The sequence below is a fragment of the Chrysochloris asiatica genome, unplaced genomic scaffold (assembly GCF_000296735.1).
Source record: "Chrysochloris asiatica unplaced genomic scaffold, ChrAsi1.0 scaffold00064, whole genome shotgun sequence".
In the NCBI taxonomy this organism is placed as follows: Eukaryota; Metazoa; Chordata; class Mammalia; order Afrosoricida; family Chrysochloridae; genus Chrysochloris; species Chrysochloris asiatica.
The window spans coordinates 15,772,998-15,791,840 of NW_006408582.1; the positions used below are offsets into that span (position 1 = coordinate 15,772,998).

The window sequence follows — 18,843 nt, forward strand, 5'->3', positions numbered from 1 at the left end:
GCAGTAGCTCCAAAGAGTGAACAAATCTTCACAGCGAGGATCATTCCCACCTCCTCCACACACAGAGAGGACAGGGATGGGCAACTTGCACATTGGCTACCCGGAATGGGGGGGCTACAGAGGCAAGAAGTGACTGGCTTACAAGCTTTCAAGAGGGAACCTAGATCCAGAGGGTGTGGAGCAAGGCAGAATTTCCACTGAGTAGTATCCATTCTGCCTAGTCAGGGCTGATGAAAGGTGATGCGGATAGGTCTCTTGCTATACAATAGCGAATAATTGTTATTAGGACTGATTGTAAGGACTGGAAATGTAAAGGTTGACATTCGGGGGCAAAAGGAGGGGAGTGATTAACCTTGCAGTCTCGGAGCGGAGGTCCCTGGGACCATCAAAGGAAAAGAGCAGAGAATGGAACCCTACCTAGAGAAGCATTGATGCCAGGGATGGAGGCAGAGATGATGACATGGGGAGAGCGAGTGGCTGGAGACTTTGGATCTGGAGAGGGAGAGGGGCGGTGTGCGGACAACAGGGGGGCAGGCTTGTGAGGTATACCCTTTGGTTGAAAGATGATGCATGGAAGGGATTGTAACCATGGCAAGGAAAGGATATACAATGAGAATAATGTGAAGCTGATGTCCTCCCATGTAAACTATCACATAATTCACAATAAAGCATGAAAAAAAACCAAAACCATTGCAGTCCATTGTTTTATCCTACAACACCACACTATGGTCTGGTGTCATGACTATGTTTAATTAGAAATAAAGTCACTTTTTAATGTAAAACAACAACAACAACAATGAGGTGACTTCAAAAAGTTCGTGGAAAAATGGAATGGAAACATAATGCAGTTTTCCCAGGAACCTTCATGTATTATATTGTTCCATTTTTTTTACAACATGCAAACATACATTATCTTTATATTTCACAAAATATATTTAATTCATCTATATATTTAATGACCGACAAAATATTTTTTAAAGAGTTGATGGATGGAAGAAAGAAAGCAGAAGACTGAGTGAGGAAACCACGTGGCTCTGTTCAGGGAGGACAAATTCAGACCCTCCAAAGAAGAAACCACACCTGTCAGCAGAAGCCCAAAGGGCCCATCTTAGACCTCCTAATGGGTGGATGGGAGTGATTTGAAGTTACCTCACTCAGCAGGAAGAAACATGCAGGCAGTTAGGGACATCATACAGGGAGGCGTTGTTGTTAGGTGCCATCGAGTCGGTACTGACCCATAGCGACCTTATGCACAGCAGAATGAAACACTGCCCAATCCTGGGCCAACCTCACTATTGTTCCCACGCTTGAGTCCATCGATGCTGTCACTTGGCCAATCCATCTCATTAAGGGTCTTCCTCTTTTTCTCTGACCCTCCACTTTACTAAACATGATATAGCCCAAAGCGTCACATCAGGACTCCACAGGGAGGCATAGCAATGGGTTATATTGAGACCGGAGATGTCTAATTAGGAGTTGTAACAACTTCTGTCATGTAGAAACAGCTGCGCTTGGTGCAGGATCATGCCCTTTGCCAAAGAAAACATGGCCAGCTCAGCCACTTCCTGCTCCATGACTTGTGGCCTGTAACTGTACTTCTTTGAGTCTGACTTTGTCTGGAAAGACCGAGATAATCATCAATACTCTACTGGAGAATCAGGAGGATTAAATGAGGTATGCTTAACCTCTTGCTCCCATTCATGACAACCCATCCTGTTACAGAGTAGAAGTGCTCCAGAGGGGTTTCTTGGTGGTAATCTTTTTTTTTTTTTTTTAATTGTCATAGGGTCCTCTGTTCCTGGAATGTAAGATTAACTACTCCCCTGGCTTTATGTTACAAAACTTCTACCTTTACAGTTGTGACAATCGCAATTAGTTAGAACAACCACTCACTATTGAATCAGAAGAATCCTATCCCCATATCCTTTCATCAGACCCACCTAGACAAGATGAAAACTATTCAGTGGGGATTCTACCTTCCCCCTGCACACTCTGAAACTAAACTCTCTCTTGAAAGTTTGTGAGCCAGCCACTTTGTGCCTTTATAGTCCCCCCCACCGCCCTGCATTTTAGGCAGCCAGTGTCTAAGTTGCCCGTCCCTATCTACTCTGTGTACCAAGGGGATAGGATTGATACTTGATGTGAAGACTTCTTCCCTCTTGGTTGGTATTTTGAACTACTACATCCATAAGTATAGGTCAAGTTCATCAAATTGTAGCCATTTATACTTGGTTCCTTTATCAAATTTTTTTATCATCCTCTAGTTGAGCTCTGTCATCAAGCCATAGAAGGTAGGTTAAATGGGTAATATCTGCAAGCTTGTGTGTTCTTGTTTGTCTTCCCCACTTCATATCAGCTGGACACTTCACTTTCAGCTCTAGTCCTCCAAGGCTAAGTCAATGTTCATGGGCTAGGAGTTCTCAAGTCTCCCCAAACTTTCGACCAACCAACCCTTCTTTTTCTCTTTCTCATCCCGAGGTCACCAGGAGTCTATGGCACGTGGTCGAACTCAGCCCATATCTTCATTATTGAAGATGTAGGCTCAAATGTAGACCAACATGGTCATCTTGGTGATAATCTTTATGGAAACAAATCATCAGGCCTTTCTTCTGTAGTACTGCTGGACAGGTTCAAACCACTAGCTATTAGGCTAGTTGTTATTGCTGTTAAATGCCATCAAGTCGGTACTGGCTCATAGCCGTCTTATGCACAACAGAACAAAACACTGCCTGGTCTTGGGCCAACCTCACTCACAATCATTATTACACTGGCACCCATTGCTGCTGCTGCCACTGTGAAAATCCATCTCGTTGGGAGTCTTCCTCTTTTTCACTGACCTTCCACTTTACCTAGCAAGATGTCTTTCTCCAGGGACTGGTCCCTCCTGACAATATGCTCAATGTATGAGAGACAAAGTCTGGCCATCTTGGCTTCCAGGGAGCATTCTGGTTGTACTTCCAACACAGATTTGTTTGTTCTTTTGACAGTCCATGGTACTTTTCAATATTCTCTTCCAACACCATAACTCAAATGCATCATTTCTTCCATGGTCTTCTTTATTAATCATGTAGTAAATAAACAGTTTGTACTACCCTTAAATGAGGTACTCATTTGACTTACAGTGACCCTATAAGACTAAGTAGAACTATTTCATAGGTTTCCAAGGCTATAATCTTTACAGAAGCAGACTGCCACATCCTCCTACCTTTCAGTTAGCAGCTGAGTGCTTAACCACTGCTTCACCAAACAAACTAAATCCAAACCGAACACTGTCAAGTTGATTCCAACTCATAGTGCCCCTACTTAGAGTTTGAGCCTGTACATCTTTATGGGAGCAGAAAGCCTTATCTTCCTTCAGAGAGACAGCTGGTGGATTTAACTACCAACCCGCACAGCACCATCAGGAAGCAAAATCTCCTCCAGTGCTGGTGTGTAGGAAGTCCTCATCATATTAGTTGTATGCTATCAGAGAACAATCGAGAGAACAACTTGCTTCTCATTTCAGCAGGAGCCACAGTGTGTGGTTAAGCACAGAGACACCCACCTCTCAACTCCCACCTCCACTGCCTGGCTTCAAGTCTGGCTTTGCCACATGATCTCAGGCACTGTCATTTAACAACTCTGAGCTCTCACTTCCTTATTTATAAAATGGTAAGGATAACAGTCACAGTATCTCTGGGTGGTGCAAATGGTTAACTCAGTTGTTGACTGAAAAGCTGGAGGTTTAACATCCAATTCGCGGTGACCCTATGTGTGTCAGAGCAGAACTGTGCTCCATTAGGTTTTCAATAGCTCATATTTTGGCAGATCACTATGGCTTTCTTCCACAGTAACTCTGTGTACACTCAAACAGCCAACTGTTCAGTTAGTAGCCAAGTGCACTATCTGTTTGTATAATCCAGGGACTCCAAGATTGTACATCTAGTAAAGAGCAGGCAGGCACTTTATCTCCTAAGCTTACACCCATAACCACTTCTTAACCACTACTCCAGGTGACTCCCCTGGGTCTGCCAATCAATTTTGCACAACAACTTACACTAAAAAAAACAAACAGCATTTGCTTTCCCTTCATCCCCAGAACTCTACACTCTGTCTGCAGCACATAAAAAAAGAAAGGGCTAGCACAGGCCTTGCAGATTAGGGAGGGTTCACATTCATTTGATTGGGAGATGGGAGGCTGGGGTCAGGGTTGATATTATAGAGGAGGAGGGGTTGGAGTTGAACAATGAAGAAGAAGTAGAATGTTAGAAGGCAGAGATGGGAATGATACTGACAAATCCAAAGGACTGAAGTTCTTATCTTGGCTCCTCTAAAACAGTTGACCTGCTAATCATGATCTTCTTAAAATTGTCTTTTAAGGACCTGGTTTCTCAACTTGGGAAGCTTAGTAAGTCTTCTTCAGGTCAGTTACTAATTATTTGAAGTGTAGAAACTGAAGGAACTTAAAAGAAGGCTTTCAAAGTGGCACTTTCTCTCGTTTGACATACCCATGGCATAAACTATTATATTAGATTTACAGAGCACTTACATTTCTGCCAATAAACTGAGAACTGGGAAGCGAATGAAAAACAACCTCTCGCCAGCCAAACAGAAGTCAAAGTCCACCTGCTAAAGCAAGTGGATTTATTTAAGATTTACTGATGAAAGGGCATAGACTTTGGAGTCAGACAGTCCTAGATTTGAAAGCTGGCTCCACCATTTACTACCTATGTAAATCTGGGCAGATTTCTCAATTTCTTTGAGCTTTAATTTCTTCATCTAAACGCTAGAAATAGTAATAGTATGAATGGGCTTTAAAAAGTTGGTGGAAAAATTCCATGATCTTTTAACTCCATTCTTTCACGAACTTTTTGAAGCCTCTTTCTACCTATGCCTTAAGACTGTTGTAAGGAATGTATATAATTATGATGCCTAGTACTCTGCTTGGCATGTAACTGTCAAATAAGAAACCCACTGCTGTTCAATTGATTCCAACTCATTGTGACCCTATAGGGCAGAGTAGAACTACCCCATAGGGGTTCCAAAGCTCTAAGTCTTTATACAGACTGCCTCCTCTTTCTCCAGCAGAGCAGCTGGTGGGTTCAAACCACCAACCTTATGGTTCACAATCCAAATACTTAACCCACAGTGTCACTAGGTGCCTTTAAAAAAAGGATTATCATTATTATTTGATAACACTATTCTGTTCTGGCTCCCCAGCCTCTGAGGCCCCTTAAATGTTACCACCCACAGTGCTGCAGCTTTGGTTCACTTACAACTCTACTGCAATTTCATCCAAGACTTCAGATAATCCCACTACGATTCATGGGTTGATGACTCTAGCCCATTTTTCTCTTTAGCCCACTTTTTCTCTGGAGCTCCAGGCAGAGGGGAAGGAAGTCTTGGAGTTGTGGAGGGAACAGCCCCAAGACACAGAAAAGCTCCTGGGGCAAGGCAACGTGAAGAGACTAGGGCCAGTCCATGCCAGCCTGGGACAAGAGGGAAAGAAGCCTTCATACCTGAGCTGACTGAGTATAACTCCTGAACAGAAATGAATGAGACGCTCTACTCAATTCTATCTACCTCGGAGACGTCTCTCTTGTTGTTGTTAAGTGCCATTGTGTTGGTTCTGATTCATAATGATCCTGTATAATGTTTCTAAAGAGAAGCTGGTGGTTTTGAACTACCGACTTTGTTGTCAGCAGCCCATTATTTCATTCGTATCCTATAGTGCCATACAAGAACTCAGTATATTCAATTTCTTTTTCACCAACATATGCATATTTTTTTAAACAAAAAGACATTATACATGAGTAGATTTTGAGTCTCTAAAATGCTTGACCAGTGGCTAGGCACCTAATAGGCATACATATCTGCTGAAAAGCACTAAATTGTTGAAATGGAACAGGGTTTTAAGACTACTCAGTGTTGCAATAAGAGCCCCTGAGTAGTGCAAAAGGCTAATATACCCCAGTGCTCATCAAAAGGCTGGTGATTTGAGGATACCCAGAGGCCATCTCAGAAGAAAGACCTGGTGATCAACTGCCAAAAAATGAGTCACTGAAAAGCCTACATACGATAACAGTTCTACTCTGACACATAAGGAATTGCCAGGAGTTGGAATTGGCTCAACAGCAACTAGTTTAGTTTTTTTGGTTTTCAGTATTGTAATACCAGACTTTTGTGTCATAATCCAGGTTCTATGTCATCTGTGGATGTATTACTTAATTTTTTCCAAGTCTGTTTCCTTATATAAAAGATGGAGGTAATTTTAATGTTGTTTTGTTAAGTGTTGTTGAGCTGATTATGACTCATAGAGACCCTGAATAGGGTTTCTGAAGAATGGCTGGTGGGTTTGGATTGCTGACCTTGCAGTTAGCAGTCCAGTGCTTATCCACCAGACTCTGATAAGGTTAACAGTTAGCCCATAATGAAGTGCTAATTAAAAACTATGACACACATGAAAGATTTAACATATGCTCAATAATCGTTATTATTATGTGGATGAGATTTCCAAAGGATGGAATAGTTGAAACCCTTAGCAGAGGGATGGAGGAAGTCAGAGTGTCATTTATACAGTAAATTGCAATTTTTGAGTCAGATTCAGAACAAGAAAAAACAAAACAAGTAGAGGTTCATTTTTGAGGGAAGATGTTATTGTTCCTAAATGCCATTGAGTCAGTTCCGACTCATACCGACCCTGCACATAGGGTTCCCAAGGAGTGGCTGCTGGGTTTGAACTGCCAAACTTATAATTAGCAGTCCAGTGCTTATCCTACAGTGCCAGAAGATAGAATGTTAATCAAGGGAGATGACAAAAATTACTTAATTCAATCAAAATTGATCTTAAATAAGAGTAATTTTTAAACTACAGAAAAATAAAATAGGCATCATTTGGAAAGGAAACAAAAGCTCATAAATAAGAGAGCCAGTGAGCATCTCTTCTCTTTAAGTTGGCTATTGTCTCTAGGCTCAAAATTACATCAGAGGCCATTCAAATAACTTGCAGATGTGATCAGTGTCTGTAATCTTGAGAAGTCAGAACAAATGTTTTCCCAATCTTCAAAATGTGTGTTGGGGGAAAGTTGGGAGTGGAATTCCAAGAATTGCTACCCACTGAGTTGAATGTCGCCCCAATTAGTCAGTGATCATTTAGGATAGAAACTCTTGATTACTAGGAGCCAGTTGGGTTCATTTGAAAGAAGGCATGGCAAACAAATTTCTCTCCCTTTTAAAAAGGGGTTTTATCAACTGGTGGGACAGTGGGTTTGATTTTGATGAGGCATTCCAGTTACGTATTCAACATTTATTAACCACCTTCTGTGCCAGGAATATAAAGATGAAAGGACTTCACATCCCTGACAACAAGGGAATGATCTATAGCCTGCCTGGTAATGCCACTAAGTGGTATCACAACTGATTGGATAACTATGCCCAAAGCCTGCAGATTAAAGGATCAATGTCAGTTTTGAAGGAGTCCTAGTGTTGTGCTGTGAGTTAAAGCTGTTTAACTGCAAGGTTGGCAGTTCAAACTCACCAGCTGCTCCTCGGAAACCGTATACATGGTCGCTATGGTTCAGAATTGACTCAACAGCACTTAACAACAACATCAGATAACAACTCTCATGGTTTGCTTTTTTTTCATGTCCTGTTCATGACCAAAGTGAAGACCCAGAAGACATGCTTATCAAATTAGTACATAGCGTAAGTAAGAGGCCTGGCAACCATGCTGGCAGTAGAATTGTGATTCAAAATTACCTGAGATGTGGGAATGAACAAGGTGACCAATAACAAAATCTAGTCCAGCTTGAGGCTGCACTAGTACATTAAATACTATGTTTGAATCAAAGGAAATAAAGTCTTGCCATTTACTCTTTTTGTTAGGTGCCATTGAGTCGGTTCCGACTCATAGCGACCCTATGCACAACAGAACAAAACACTGCCCGGTCCTGCGTCATTCTCACAATTGTTGTTGTGCTTAAGCTCACTGCTGCTGCCATGGTGTCAATTCATCTCCTTGGGGGTCTTCCTCTTTTTCACTGACCCCTCCACTTTACCAAGCATGATGTCCTTCTTCAAGGACTGGTCCCTCCTGGTAACATGTCCAGAGGAGCATTCTGGCTGCACTTCTTCCAAGTGTTTGCTCTTCTGGCAGTCCTTGGTACTTCATGGTACTCCTTTCACATTCGTTGTTGTTGTTGGTAAGTGCTATTGAGTCGGTTCTGACCCATAGTGACCCTGTATAGGGTTTCCAAGGAGAGGCTGGTGAGCTTGAACCACCGACCTTGCAGTTCAAATGGCTTTGTAGTCTGGCGAATCAACCCACAGCGCCTCACCAGGACTCCCCTTTTACATCTGTTGTTGTGAAATGCCATCGAGTCGATTCTGACCCATAGCAACCCTATATAGGGTTTCCACGGAGCAGCTGGTGAACTTGAACCGTCAACCTTGCACATTTAGGTGTCACAACAATAAGAAAACAGGAGACCCAAAGCTGGGTGAGAGGTCTGGCCTCCATGTGAAAGGAATCTAAAAAGGTATGAGAACGGCCTTCACACACAAATTAGGAACGCTGACATGAGAAAGAGATAAGGTTATTCTGAATAGCTACATGGGGTGTAGTTCCTTTTGATATCAAGAAGAGACTAACATAAAGAGCTGGCTGGAGAACAAAATGGGATATTCTGGAACACAATGATCCTCTTTTCCCCTCCAGCCACCCCTCCCCCATCACCTTGAGTAATCAAACAGAGGGAGACTGGACCTGAGAAATTCTGAGGTTTTCATAATACTCTGCTTGGGGCCAATGAGTGACTTTCCTGGCAGATGCTTGACTATGGTGGTTGGGACAATCTTCTCACTGACGCTTCCTGGAGGAGGAACTATCTGAACTAAGTCTTAAAGATGGAGATTGCCTTGACCCACTCCCATAGCTTGCCCAAAATTAGCCCCATAGAGCCAAACGTGAGGACCAAGAACTTACCCACAACAAGGTAAATGAGAAAATGGAGGCCAACAGTGAAATTGATTCAGCAGGTAAAAGTAAGAGAGAGGAGAAAGGGGGTGGCAGTGGAGACAGTCGGGGTCTGAAAATCAGGCCAAAGGAATAAACACTGGTAGATTCCAAGTGTGTAAGAGGATGGGTAGAAGAGATGTACAGGGAAGTATCGCCTGAGAGGCTTTTGCAGTGTTCCTTACTGGTATTCCAGGATAAGAGTTTGTCAGAACTGAGAAGGGACTGTGGGGAGCACCTTGGTCAATGAGGTAGATGGGAGAGCAGAAGACTGGGCTGGAGCAGTTCACTAAAGTCCACCCAGGCAATTAGTTCTAACCCAGCTCTGAGAAGTGTTTCAATATTACCTCACCCCTAACTACGTGACTGAGCAAGTTACTTAGCCTTCCTGTGCCTCAATTTCCTCAATTATAATTCGAAGGGTAGCTGTAAGAATAAAAAGCGGTGTATATGAAAAGTATTTTAAGATGTGCCTGACATATAGCAAGTGCTATTTAGTACTTAAAATTCAATTTCAATTCATATTAGAAGTAGTGTAAGGTTCTGAATTGTAGGGAACCCCTCCTCAGTGAATTGCTCCATACCATGAACGGAGTTACACTGGCAATGTACATCATTCACACCACATTGACCCCACTGTGGGACTAAGTCACTGAGCTAGGGGTCTGAAAAGGAGATAAGCTCCCTTACTCTCAGGGTACTGGCAGAGAAGAGGATGCTCAGAGGCCCAAGGCCAAGGTTACCTTCTCCCCAGGTGTGACAGAGATGCGCCATATGCAGTGCATGTGGGCAGAGTAGCCGTTGGGATATTCGGGGGAAGAGAAGTTGCCTGTGCTGTCTTGAAGGGTCTCTCCACAGGCTGTCAATGAAAGGAAATGATGGGTGGGGAAGCTGGAAGCAGGTGTGGAATCCCCCCAGCCTCTTGCTAACCCAGCCTGGAGTCTTGGTATCCTCTTAGGGAGAGAATGGCTGAGAAGGGGGAGCCTGGGATGGTTTTGTCCCTTTAAGAGCCATCTAGTCTTCTCCCATATAAGCCCTTACCATCCTACCTATCCAGGGATAGTGCTGCCAGGGTAACCAACTGTCATGTTGTCAGGGCAACATGGGCTCCAGAGTTAAGGTCAAGCTCTGGTATAAGCTTACTTCTTTGGTGGGTCTCAAATCTACCTCAATCCTAGAATGGCTGTTCCCTTACAACTCCTTTTTGGCTCTCACTGTCCCTCATTCTCTCAGGCCTTTAGCTTCTCACTACCACCCAACACTAGCCCAAGCTTGTCTCCTTAACTTGAACCAAATTCCCTCTGTGCCCATTCCTCCCAACACCAGGCAGTCTCCCTTCCTGCATTCTTTAAGCTTTAAGCTTCTTGTGGCCCCAGGCCCTGGCATCTGCCTCCCTCAGGTCCTGCCCTTTACCTTTGCCCATTCCTTTCCTGTGCTATGCTTGGAACACAAACCTGGGCACTTGTAGAGCTTGCGGGCCTGGGCAATGTCTCCCTTGCTGAGCCGGGTCCTTTGGCCGATGGGCGGTTTCACCCCATTTACCTCATACTTGGGAACAATGGTGTCCAAGAAGATGCCTCTGGAAGAAAAGGCCAAACCTGGGTGAGAGGCTGATGGATGGTGGTGTGTCTGTCAGGTTACGACCCTGCCTGAGCCCAGACATTCCTCAGCAGGGTCAGGGAAGGGTGGAGAAGTCTCACCCTGTCATTAAGCTACCCACTGACCACACTGCTCCGTGGCAGCCACACCTAGAACACTTTGGGAGGTCAGGGACATGGACCTACAATGTACTGAAGTTCCCATTGGTGTCCCCCAACCCGATCAGGTCCAACTCCCAGCCCCAGAACAGCTATAGACCCCTGATCCAGCTAGCTCCCTTCCGAGCTGGCCCTGCTTCGGATGGTCTCATGCTGATTCAGCCCAGGACTACCCAGGGTCAATGCTTCACCTTGCTAGCACCTTGCTGGCTGCTCTGACAGCACCTGGGACAAAAGCCCAGGACAGGTTCCACCTCAGTCAGACAGACCAGTCACTTCTCAATCCACAAGTGCTCCTGTCCCCCACCAGTTCCTCCTTGCTAAGTCCTGGGCATTTCCATTTGGGAGGAGCAGAATGAAGGCGAAACAGGCATCCCTCCACCTCCCCAGGGACCTTGACTCATACCCAGCTGGGGGGAACACAGCAGGGGATGGGGTGAGAAATGTAAGGGTGGGGGGGTCTGTGCGGGGGTGGAGGGTGGAATGACCTCATTGCCCTTCCTTGGTCTCTATTCCCTCAGGTCTGGGATCTAGAAGGAATGACAGAGGAGAGGGGGGAGGACCAATGTCTGGGAGAGCAGAAACAGTGGATGAGGAAAGAGTCAGGCCTGGGAAAGGCCCGTTAGGGAGGGAAAGTGAGGCCAGGGAGGACCATTTCCCACACTTCTCTGAGAAGCTGGGCTCTAAGTACTACTGTGATTCTTTACCAGTGGGGAGAGGTAAGCCGAGGTGGGCCCACAGGGGCACTATGGTAGCCTGGCCTCCTTTGTCCTGGCAGGTAGCCAGAGGGCCAGTCTTTGGGTGGAGCCACTACCTTTGGTGGATTCTGCCCATGACTTCTGGGTATCAGGGGATCACAGCCGTAATCACAGTGGACCCCAGGTTAGGAAGTAGGTGTTTGTGTGCTTGTGAGTTGAAGGTGGGGACCAGTCCAGGGTAGGAGCTAGACTTCCAGGAGGACCAATTAGACAAGCATGTCCCTGTTGGCTGATTCGGTTCCAGCGCCATGGCACAATTGGTTTGCAGAGCGGCTGAATATTTCAGCCTCTTTGGTCACAGTCATTCTAAGTGTGCACAATAGTAGATAAAGAACCATGGTTTTGTGACTCTGACACTGTAATGGACTCACATGAGGAAGAGGAACATAGGGCAGACAGCACCTACAGATCCTCTTGCTTGGGGGCAGCAGCTGCTCAGAGGACAACTCTTATCCTTGGTCACTAGCCCAACAAGGAGGGGGAAAGAGAATGGCCTAGAGAGAGCAGGGCTGGGCTGTCCCGGAGAGGCCCTAGCGCCATCTCTCACCTAGAGAACGTGTTCCGAGCATAGTGCATGATACTGTCAAAATCGTAGGTCTCCCCCAGGGACTCCACCTCCTGGAACTCCATCTTCAGGAAGTTATACTCCTGCCCTGCGAAGATCAGGAAAAGGGTGTGCGGGAAGAGGAGAGAGGGGTGGGTCTGTGTAAGACGCAGCGCCAACTTTACAGAGCTGGAAATGGGGTCCTTCCTGAACCTGAGTGGTGTCCTCCCCCACCTGCGGGTCGGGGAGCAGCCAAGGGAAGCCCCGGGGAGAGAAGAGAGGGTCTCTAGTAGAGTCCTGTACAGCAGAGAGGCGAAGTGAATGGAGGATTTCTAGAGGAAATGCTCAAAGGAATATGGAAAGGAAGCAGCCATTTCTAGAACTACAGCCTGGAAGGGAGCAGTGAAAAGTGGAGGAGGCCTGGTAAAGACAGAGAGGAAGCAAAGAGGGAAGGAAGAGAGAAAAAAACAAACCAAAACCAAAACCAGTTGCCATAGAGTCGACCATGATGCATAGCAAGCCCATGTGTATTAGAACAGAACTGTGCTCCATTGCACATTGACAGGTCTTTTTTTGCAGGCATCTGTTTAACTGTTCCACCACCCAGAGACTCCAGGGGAGAGAAATGGTGAGAAAGAAGACAGAAGAAACCCTTAGAGGACAAAAGACTGGATGGATAAAGATGAAAAGAAAAGCATGCCATAGTATCCAAGGTTGAGGCTGTCCAGTGCCCAGCCCTGCCCCTGGATCTGGCTGCTCCTGCTGGCCCTTGTGCCCAGAACTAGGAATTGTTCAGGATCCCCAAAGAAGCTCCACAACTGATTACGTGGAGCGACCTGTGCTTTGAGCAGAGCCTGAGACTGCCCAGACTGCTGCATCTATAATGCTGAGCTGACCAAATCAAAGGAGCGGTTCCTGTTCCCATCAGGGGCCCTGGAGATGGGGCCTAAGTCTGGGTCGTGCTAGATAAAAGAGGGTGAGCCCCGCAGTGTACCTGGCTGGATATTCTCGCGCACGATGGACACATGGCGGTCCCGGTCCGGCCGTGTGTGTTCGTGCCAGAAACCGATGACGTGACCCAGCTCATGGACCACGATGCCAAACTTGTCGCAGTTCTTCCCAATGGAGATGGCCTGGGGGCCTCCGCCACGACGACCCACATAAGAGCAGCACCTGGGGGGCGGGGCCAGCTCAGGGGGGCGGTCCCGAGCTGGGGGAGTGCATCCACTCAGGGGCCGGGCGAGACTGCCGGGGTGGGCGGGAGTGGAGGGATTGGGGACGGACCTGAGTGTGGAACGCCCAGGCTGTGTGTTGGGGTCATGAAGTCACATCAAGGGGAAGTTCGTGGGGTGAAACCCAATGGCAGAAGGGGGCGGATCCAGGGCTGTGCCCAGTTGGGAGCAGTTGCCGTTTGTTCGCAGGGCAGAACTTAGGTTGGGGTGATGCCTGAGGGTGCAGTGCCCAGGGGCCCCTGCTCACCCGCAGGGTCGATAGGTGAATACAATATAGCTGTCCTCATCGGTGCGCTCCAGGAAGGTGACACAGGTGTGCTTCTCCCAATGTCTCATGGCCTGCCGGAAGACTGCCCTCTGGCTACCTGCCAGAACAGAGGATGCCAGGCTATCACAGTGCTTTGTGGGCCCAACTAGGCCCACCTCCACCCACTGCCAAAGACACACAGTCATTCTGAGAGCAGACTGCATGGAAAGGAACTTGTAGCCACATGGGTGCCATCCACAAGACCTGGTGATGGGACTGCCCCAAGGGTGCATTTTGCACTCACCAGTAAAGTTTCCCCCAATGACAAAGGGAATGACTCCATCAGGCCACACCCGTTCTGGTCTCGATGTTGCTGCCCTCCGACTCCGACTCCGGGACCTGCTTCTCCATCTTCCAGGGGGTTTCCTCTGAAGCTTTCCACTAGCACTCTGGCAGTTAGTAATGGAAGAGTTTCCTGGATTTGAAAATAGGAAGACATTGGTAGAAAGCGAGTGGAGGGGAAGAGGAGGGAAACTAACTAATTGAAAAACTGAGCAATGGGGTTTTCATTCCCTAGGAACTGTGAGGGACCTGGTGGGGCATCAGATTAGGGAAACATTCCTTTTTCATGTCATGAACCTTCTTTGTGGAGTATGTTTTCTTTTGTTGTTGTTGTTGTGTGTCATCAAGTCGATTTTGACTCAGAGCAACTGCACCATAGGGTTTTCCAGGTTGTAATTTTTATGGGAACAGAAGAACAGGTCTTTCTCCTGCAGAGTCACTGAATGGGTTCGAGTTACCAACCTTTCAGTTGGCAGCTGGATGCTTAACCATTGCACCACCAACAGTTCTATGGGACGGACAGATGCAGAAGTTAAGGTCAAAGAAATGATTTGCTCAAAGTCACATGGTGGATTAGTGCCAGATTGCAGGGTCAAACCCCTACATGCTATTTCCTCCTGCACACGCCTATTAGTTCCCCACTAAGGTCAAGGTTACCCTCTAATGCCAACTGCTTTCTGGGGCAATCTGACTTTTATCCACAGGCTTCTCATGCAGGATCCTTACTTATGCTGGACCTTACTTATGCTGACAACAGGTCCAGGGGAGAAGCCCTGCACTTTGGCAATGTGACAGCTACAATGGGCAAGACTATCAGCTTTGGTAATGACCAGCCTTTGCCCAACTACACAGCATTGGGAAAACCAGAGAGAACTGACCCACAGCAGGCCTTCATTCTTCCCATTCTCTCACCCATTCACAAGTGCCAGATGGACTACAACAACCAGAGATGAGAAGTAACCACCCTGGCCTTGAAGAGTTTTGAGTCCTGCTGAGGAAATAGACATAGAAACAAACAATATCAATTTTGTTGTGTTGTTGTTGTTTGGTGCTGTCAGTTGGTTCTGACTTGTAATGACCTTAGGCACACTTGAACAAAACACTGACAGGTACTGCACCATCCTCACCATTGTTATTATGTTTGAGGCCATTGTTGTTGCCATGGTGACAATTCATCTTACTGAGGGACTTCCTCTTTCTTCCTGACCATCTACTTAACCAAGTATGATGTCCTTCTCTAGGGACTGGTCTATCCTGACAACATGTCCAAAGTATTGCCATCCTCACTTCTAAAGAACATTCTGGCTGTGCTTCTTCCAACACAGATCTGTTTGTTCTTGTAGTAACCCATGCTACTTTCAATATTTTTTGCCAACACCATAATTCAAATGCATCAATTTTTCTCCTATCTTCATTGCCCACCTTGCATATGCATATGAAACTATTGAAAATACCATGGCTTGTGTCAGGTGAATCTTAGTCCTCAAAGTGATATCTTTACTCTTAATAATCTTCAGCAAAATTTTACTTTCATGTGATATTAATGATATTGTTTGATGATTTCCAGTTTTCAGTGGGTCGCTCTTCTTTGGAATGGGCACAAATACGGATATCTTCCAATCAGCTGGCCAGGTATTGGTCTTCCAAATTTCTTGGCACAGACGAGTGAGTGCCTAGAGTGCTGCATCAGTTTGTTGAAATATTTCAATTTGTATTCTGTCAATTCCCAGAGCCTTGTTTTTCGTAAATGCCTTCAGTGAAGCTTGGATTTCTTCTTTCAGTATCATTGGTTCTTGGTCATATGTTACCTCTTGAAATGACTGAATGTTGACCAATTCTTTTTGGTATAGTGACTGTGTATTTCTCCCATTTTTCCCCCCTTTTTTTAAGCTTTTATTGTGAATTGAATGATAGTTCACATGGGAGAACACTGGTTTTTCACTCATTCTATAGTATTTTGTTTCATTGCAATGATTACAATCCCCTCCATGCATCATCATTCAACCATATTTGCTTCTAGTCCCTCTGGGGTTTTTTTTTTGTTGTTGTTGTTGTTGGTTGTTTTTTTTTTTAAGTACACGAAAACACTCAGGAATATATAATCATTTAAACAACCAAAGGGCACATTCTGCAAGCCTGCCTCCTGGCCACCACACACAGCCTTTCTCTTTCCATGAGTCTAGAGTCCTCAGCTGCTCTATATAGCTCCATGCTATCATCTCTACCTCCAATTCTGGTGTAGCTGCTTCTCTGGGTAAGATCCCATATTCTGTTCATGCTCTTCTCCCTTGATTGTCCTAGGGTCCTCTTTCTGGGAATGAAAAATTTACTCCTCCCCCCTTTATGTTACAAAACTTCTACCTTTACAGTTGTGACCATCGTAATTAGTCATGATAACAATTACTCACTATTGGATCATAAGAATCTTATCCCCATCTCCTTTTACCAGACCCATCTAGACAAGATGAAAACTATTCAGTGGGGTTTCTCCCTTCTCCTGCACACTATGAAATTAAACTCCTTCTTGAAATCATGTAGCCAGACACTTTTAGTCTTTATAGCCCCCACCACCACCATTTTAGATAGCCAATGTCTAAATTACCCATCCCTATCAACTCTGTATACTGAGTTGCCCATCTTCTCTTGATGCTTCCTGCATTGTTCAATATTTTGCCCACAAAATCCTTCAATATTGCAAGTCCAGGCTTGAATGTTTACTTCAGTTCTTTCAGCTTGAGAAATGTTGAATGTGTTCTTCCCTTTTGTTTTTCTAACTCCAGGTCTTTGCACATTTTATTATAATATTTGACTTTGTCTTCTCAAACTGTCCTTTAAATTTTCTGTTCAACTATTCTGCTTTATTTCTTCCATTCACTTTAGCTACTGTACGTTCAAGAGCGAGTTTCAGAGTTTCTTCTGAGATTCATTTTGGGTTTTTTTTTGTTGTTGTTGTTCTTGTCTTTTATTAAAATGAATGCTCTTTTACTTTCTTCATGTATGATGTTCTTGCTGTCATTCCACATCTCTTCTGGTCATCAGCATTAAATGTGTCACATCTGTTCTTGAGATGATCTCTAAACTCAGGTGTGATATACTCAAGGTAGTATTTTGTTTCTCATGAACTTATTTTAATTTTCTTCAGCTTCAGTCTGAACTTGTATATGAGCAATTGATGGTCTGTTCTACCATCTGCCACTGGTCTTGTTTTAGATGGTGATATTGAGCTTCTCCATCATCTCTTTCCATAGATGTAGTCAATTTGATTCCTTAGTATTCCATCTGGTAACATCCATGTATACAGTCATCATTTTGCAGTGAATAAGTTCTTGGTCTTGCAAAATTCTGTCATGCAATCTCCAGCATCATTTATATCACCAATGTCGTATTTTTAAATATAGCCTCTTTGATTCTTCCTCTTTGTTTCTGATTCTCCCTCTTTGTTTCCAACTTTCACATGCTAGTTACCAATAATTATCAATGCATCCTGATTTCACGTTTGATCAATTTCATACTGAAGGAGTTGGTAGAATTCTTCAGTTTCATCATTTTTGGCTTTAGTGGTTGTTACATAAATTTGACTAATAGTCATATTTACTGGTCTTCCTTATAGGTATATGGATATTATCCTATCACAGACAGTATTAGACTTCAAGATAGATCTTGAAATGCTCTTTCTGACGATGAATGTGACTCCATTCCTCTTCAACTTATCATTCTGGCAAAGTAAACCATGTGACTTCCTGACTCAAAATAGCCAATACCAGTCCATTTCAGCTCACTATCACTAGCTATTGATTCTTACACACTCCATTTCATTTTCTGACACTTCCAATTTTTCTAGATTCATACTATATACATTTCATGTTCCTATTATTAATGGATGTTTGCAGCTGTTTTTTCTCATTTTGAGTTTTGTCCCACAAAATGAAGGTTGTGAAAGCTTTGCTCCATCCATGTCATTAAGGTCAATTCTTCTTTGAAGAAGAGTCCCCATATGGCACTGGGCTCATAACCACAAGGTCCACTGTTTCAATGTATCAGCTGCTCCTTGGAAACCTCATCAGGGTTAATAACAACTCAACAGCACTTAACAACAACTTCTCAAAGAGGCATCTCTTCCTGAGTCGTATTTTGACTGCCTTCCAATCTGAGAGGTTCACCTTCCAGGAGCATGTCAGGTAATTTTCCACTACTATTCATAAGATTTTCAGCGGATAACCCTTCAGAAGTGGCCCACCTCTCCTTCTTTCTAGTCTGTCTTAGTCTAGAAGCTACACTAATATCTGCCCACCATAGCATTTAAAATAGCTTCCACCATCAAAGCCACATACAAGCCACCACAGTACAGCAAACAAACAGGTGGAACTTCAATATGGTGTGGCAATTATATTAACAGTGGAAGCATCGAGCAGAGAGGGAACACAGAAAACACAAACACACATATCTGGGGCAATCAAGTAATATTTCACAAGAGAAGTTCTTGACATAGGCTTTGAAGTTTGAAGAGCGGAAGCAGGAGGAGAAGCTAGAAGAGATTACAGTGTTGAGGGAAGTGACAAAGATTTGAATTGAGAAGGCTTGGATTTTAGGCCGAGCTAAGGTCAGCCAAGAAGACAAAGTCAAATATTGCAACAAAATGTGCAAAGATCTGGATTCAGAAAACCAAAAAGGAAGAACATGCTCAGCATACCTCAAGCTGGGGGAACTGATGAAAAAATTCAAGGTTCGACTTTTGTTATTGAAGGATTCTCTGGGCAAATTATTGAATGATGCAGAAAAACACCAAAAGAAGATGGAAGGAATACACAGAGTCACTGTACCAAAAGGAAATGGTTGATGTTCAACTGTTTCAAGAGGTAGCATATGATCAAGAGCCAATGATACTGAAGGAAGAAGTCTAAGGTATACTGAAGGAATTGGTAAAGAACAAGGCACCAGGAATCGATGGAATGAAAATTGAAATCTTTCAAG

At 44.5% G+C, this 18,843-nt stretch overlaps 1 protein-coding gene across 1 annotated transcript in view; it reads right to left on the reverse strand.

Moving 5' to 3' along the window:
- Positions 1–18,843, reverse strand: part of BMP1 (bone morphogenetic protein 1) — an 83,866-nt gene that overhangs the window by 34,590 nt on the left and 30,433 nt on the right. The window contains exons 3-8 of the mRNA XM_006864400.1: positions 13,835–14,005; positions 13,531–13,648; positions 13,046–13,224; positions 12,055–12,160; positions 10,447–10,571; positions 9,736–9,851 (exon numbers count right to left, since the gene is read on the reverse strand). Coding sequence (XP_006864462.1) covers positions 9,736–9,851; positions 10,447–10,571; positions 12,055–12,160; positions 13,046–13,224; positions 13,531–13,648; positions 13,835–14,005 — 815 coding nt within the window. The remainder of the gene's footprint in view (positions 1–9,735; positions 9,852–10,446; positions 10,572–12,054; positions 12,161–13,045; positions 13,225–13,530; positions 13,649–13,834; positions 14,006–18,843) is intronic.